Source organism: Phragmites australis, chromosome 2, assembly GCF_958298935.1.
Source record: "Phragmites australis chromosome 2, lpPhrAust1.1, whole genome shotgun sequence".
NCBI classification, from domain to species: Eukaryota; Viridiplantae; Streptophyta; class Magnoliopsida; order Poales; family Poaceae; genus Phragmites; species Phragmites australis.
The window spans coordinates 30461534-30466568 of record NC_084922.1 but is presented as its reverse complement, the minus strand read 5'-3'; the positions used below and the strand labels follow the sequence as shown (position 1 = coordinate 30466568).

General features: G+C 52.2%; 1 protein-coding gene across 1 annotated transcript; it reads right to left on the bottom strand.

The window, feature by feature from the left end:
- Positions 1-847: 847 nt before the first annotated feature.
- LOC133908340 (scopoletin glucosyltransferase-like) lies at positions 848-2660 on the bottom strand. Its single transcript, XM_062350324.1, has one exon. It carries the CDS (start codon positions 2547-2549, stop codon positions 1083-1085), a length of 1467 nt encoding a protein of 488 aa, XP_062206308.1. The 5' UTR covers positions 2550-2660; the 3' UTR covers positions 848-1082.
- Between the last annotated feature and the right edge of the window lie 2375 nt (positions 2661-5035).

Here is a 5035-nt window from a genome sequence, read left to right as displayed (position 1 = left end):
GCTTATTTCCAAACATAGTCCATTTTTTTGCCACCACTAAAAAGGGATTTTTGTTTATTTCTCACTATGGCTCATAGTTATTAACTCAGATGCTCTTATATTTATTGAAGTGGCAACATAATCAAAGTGTCGATCTTTGGATTGATAATTATTAATTTATCCATTTACGCATACTAATGTCCTATTTGGTAGAACTTCAACTCCAAGATTTATCTAGTATTTATTTAGAGTTTATAGAATAAAATAAAATAATTTAAATATATATAGTTTTAGTTGAAAATAAAAACAAAATATCTCAATAAAAAACTTTCAAACTGCCTACAGCTCCGGCTCTAAAAATTTCTAAAACCATAAATAATTAACTACTAAAATTTCTAAAGCTACTGATATTTTTAAAACTGAAGGTCTGCCAAACAGCTCTTCGTCTACTACTGGAGTAGTATTTCTTTCGCTAGCAGGGTACGTAGCAGCATCGCTATGTGTAGAGGGACTTGGACTGTTTCACGTCAAATGACCGAATCCATGAACTGAACATATGCTGCGCCAAGATAGGTGGTTGAATCTGCAGTAAGACAGTCTGGCTAGGCCGGTTCAAACTGCAAAGCCTGGGGTCTGGCCCGGCCCATCACAAACTTTCTGGTTAAGCTGTTCTAAGTCAGGCCCTTTTAACCGTCGATTGTACATACCAGGCTGAGTGGATCCATCAAGATTGTCTGTTACGGCGATGGAGGCCCAGAAAGCTAAACAGCCGCCATTGGCCAATATATAGCCCAAGTTGAATATGCTTTTATATTGCAGGAGTAAAAGTAACTTATCAAATCAGATAGAGAGTCAAAACAGGATTAAAAAGACTAAGAACTAGTAGTAGTGATCATGACCATTGGCTAGAACCTAGGCAGATCGAAGTACACTTTTCAGACAGCTCGAAGGAATGTTCCGTTTGGCTCAACCAGCCTAGTAGTACTGCCTTCTGGTGGTAACAACAATTCACGTGGATACACACCACCGAACGCGACTAAATTTGGAGTTTGCAGTCTCCAATTTCGAGTTGCCTTCACCAAACAGGCGACCTGATTGTCTTGTCAGGCATTGACGGAGCTCCTGCGGGCCATCAGCTCGTCCACCAGCCGCCCAACGTCATCGTACGAGGACCCGCCCTTCTCCACCGCGCCCCTGGCCTTCTCCCCGAGCTCCTTGGCCTTCTCCCGTATCGCCTCCCCCCCCTCCCCGTCGCCCATCACTCTCCCGATTGCTTCCGCGATCGCCTCGCCGCCGATCACGCGGCGAGCCTCAAACTTCGACGCGAAGTCTGCGGAGCCCACGCCGACCCCGACCTTGAGCAGCTCCACGACGAGCTTCTCGTTGTAGAACTGGTCCGCGTACCGCGGCCACGTCACCATCGGCACGCCGGCGCTCACGGACTCCAGCGTCGAGTTCCACCCGCAGTGCGTCACGAACCCGCCCACGGCCTGGTGGTTCAGGATCAGCATCTGCGGCGCCCAGCCCCGGATGATGAGCCCGCGCTCGCCGCGCGCCATCAGCTCCGCGAAGCCGTCGGGCATCCATTCCGATTCCTCGGTGGCCGCCCCGCCGATGACCCAGACGAAGTTCTTGCCTGACAGGTCGAGGCCGCGCGCGAGCTCGCGCAGCTCTGTCGGCGAGGAAAGGGACAGCGTGCCGAAGGAGACGTACACCACCGAGCCCGCCGGCTTCGCGTCGAGCCACCGAAGGCAGCCGTCCGCGTCCGGCGAGAGCCCGTTGGTGCCCCTCGTCGCCATGTCCTTGCTGGCGAGTGCGACCGGCCCGACGAGCCACGCGCGGCGGCCGAGCGTCGTGGTGTAGTGCTCGAAGTAGTCCGGCTCCAGATCGTGGAAGCTGTTGAACAACTCGCCATAGCTCTCCTGATCCACGGCGTTCACTCTCTGGAAAAAGGCCCAGTGCTCCGGCCGCTTCTTGGGGTCCATCATTTGGCTCCGCCTCAGCTCGACGCGGCGCGGCAGACCCGGCAGGGCCACGAGGGCGTCGGGGTCGTCGGGGGCAGCCTCCGCCGGGTTGTTGCGCAGCATGCTGTTGCTGCACGCCCGCGCAAACATGCTGCTGCCGAGGAACGCCAGACGCGGGACACCGTTCTCCGAAGCGGCGTCCAAGGACCAGTCGAAGAAACTGTCAGCCACGACGGTGTCGGGGCGGTTCTCCGCCAAGAACCGGTCGAATGGCTCGCGGAGGCGATGGATCGCGTGGAAGAACTTGTCGCCTTCGGCGTCGGAGTTAAGGGCCGGGACGCTCTCGACGCCCGGGGGCAGCCCGACGTCGGGGAAGGGCACGACGGTGATGTCGATGGCCGGCGCATCGGTGCTGCGGAAGGCCTCGTTCGCACGGTCGACCGCCGAGCGGATCACGGCGGCGTTTACGGGGGTGGTGAGGATGGTGCACTTGACTCCGCGGGCGGCGAAGAGCGCGGCCATGTCGGCGACCGGGATGAGGTGTCCGGGCGCGAGGAACGGGAAGAAGAGGATGTGCAGCGGCTGCTGCTCATCTTTGATGGTCATGGCTACGTGCCGGCGCCGGCGCACTTGGGAGCACAAGTCGGACAGAAATGGACGCGCGCTCCACTCCTTTTTTTTTCCTGTGGATTTTACGAGGAGAGTATGTAGCAGAGTGACAAGAAAGCTGCTTATTCGATCTCAACAAGAGAGACGTGCATTTATCGGCTCCACAAGATTGTGCTCGATTTTTCTGTTTCCTGACGGAAGGGATTAATTAATTCTTTTTCCACTCTAGCAGACCGCACACCTAAAAAGGCATTATCTTAAATACAACTTAAATGTTATAAAAACTTACTCATTTGTCATTTTAAGGCATTTTTTTCATATGGCATTTTTTCTTTTTCACCCTGCCGATGTAAAAACTAAGGGGAAAAGACCTTTGTGCCCCTCGCTCGCTTGCTCTGGCCGCTGGGTGCGGTTGGACCAAATTGCCAGCGCCATATGGCCCGCGCCCATCTCTCGACCTGGTCTGACCGCCATTTCGCCTCACTCCAGCCACCATTTTGCCAGCGCCGCTACCAGGGAGGCAGCGACCTAGCAAAGTGGAGTGATGTCACTATGCAGTCCAGCTATGCGGCGTCTCTGAGTTCCAGCAGTTCATCATGGGCGACTGCTTCGCCATGTCCACGTCGCCGCCGCCGTCGCAATAGTCGCCCTAGCCTCTTGTTACAGTCGCAGGGAAGGAGCTAGTCTGGCCCTTCAGGTAACAGCCGCTGCACCACCACGCCCTACCATCGTAGCAGCACCACCACCCGTCGCCCATGTCGCCCCACTTCATCGCACACTTCAGCGCCAACGGCATACCCTTCACGCAGCAGCTCCGGTACCATACCATTGTCGCAAGGCACAACCACCACCTCCAGCTCTTCCACAAGCACCACCACCACCACAAGCCCCAGCCCCCACCGCCGCAACCGCATCAATATCCACTGTCTTTGCTGGCAAGGTGGGCCCTGCAACACCACCACCCACACCCCCACTCGCACCACCACCACCTCTGCTTCGACGTCGAGGCCGTTGTGTCAGAGAGCTCCAAGACCGCCGGCGGGATTGTGGCCTTCGGTGGCGCCGCCCTTCTGGGCGTCCCCCCTTTGTTGGCCGCCGCCATGAACTTCAAGCTGGTGGTCGACGCTGGCGGCGACAACGGCGCCATAGGAGGCACGGTAGACGCCCTCAATGACGGAGGCGGTGGCGGGGGAAGCGGCATGATGCTTCACGTCGGGGGCGGTGGCAGTGACGACGAGGCGACCACTGAGAGCCGGCTCCACCGGTGGCCCAGCGACGAGGAGACCTCCATCAAAGAATCCACCTGGTACTTACTGCATCTCCAAATCTCGCAATCAAAATGAATTCTTCACCGAATCCATGGCGGAAATGTGAAAAAAAAGATTTAATCTTGTTGGTTGCTCTGCTTCGGATGATAGGAAGAAGGGAGCATAGGGCGAGAAAAATAATAGATGTTCCGAAGCTGAGGACTTGGTATGTGTCGCGATCGCCATCTCAGTCGCCATTGCCGCCTCCTTTGTAGCTGTCACGGCCGATTCAGTGGCGGCTAGAGCATAAGATATGCAAGAAAATTCTAATTGAAAATCCTAAAAATACTGTACACCGAAAGTTCTAGGTTCCATCCCGAACTTTCGAGTTCAGATAGAGAAAGAACTCAAAACTAAAATTAAATTATCCTTAATGAGTTCTAGCTCAAACCAAATGAAGTCGTGTGTTACAAATGATGATTCCAAGTAAATCCATGGAGAAGCTACAAACTTTCACACAAATAAGTAGATCGAGAAAATATGTATAAATTGAAAGTAAGAACTCAAGAACTAGGAAACAAGAGAGGAGATACAAGATTTATTTTCTGAAGTTCATACACCTCCTCTAAAGGTTCATATGTCTCCGTTGAGGGGCTCAGTCACACTTGAGCTTTGAATTCCACTCTTGTTTTTTTCCCTTTCGGAGGTGAAATTGAAGCCTTCACAAACTTTCCACGACACACCGCTATCTTAGGTGCTCGTCGGCGACGCCTAGCCACCTAGGAGCTTCAAACTCCAAGAGTAACAAACGTGAGGACAAATTTCTTGCCGATGACTCGAGTGATCAAGGATAGAGTTTAGCTCACTTACACTCAATCTTCTAATCTTTCAACTTAACTCATTTTTCTTCTCAAATCTCACACTAAATCGGAGCATAAAGGAATTCTTTTTGCTCTAGAATATTTTTCTTTTATGCCCTAACCAGATCCAACCAAACCCAGAGGCCAGAGGGAGCGATCAAGGGGCATAAAGGTCTTTTCCCTTAGTATCCACGCTGGGTAAAAAAATTAAAAATACTATTTGGTAGAAAAAAATGTTTTAAAGTGGCAAATAAGCAAGTTTTTACGGGGCTCAATGGCATTTTATAGAGAGTGTCTTTTAGAAGTGTGACTCTGTTAGAGTGGCAAAAAAAAAAACCTCTATGAGAAAATGCTATGTGGTAGAAAAAAATACCTT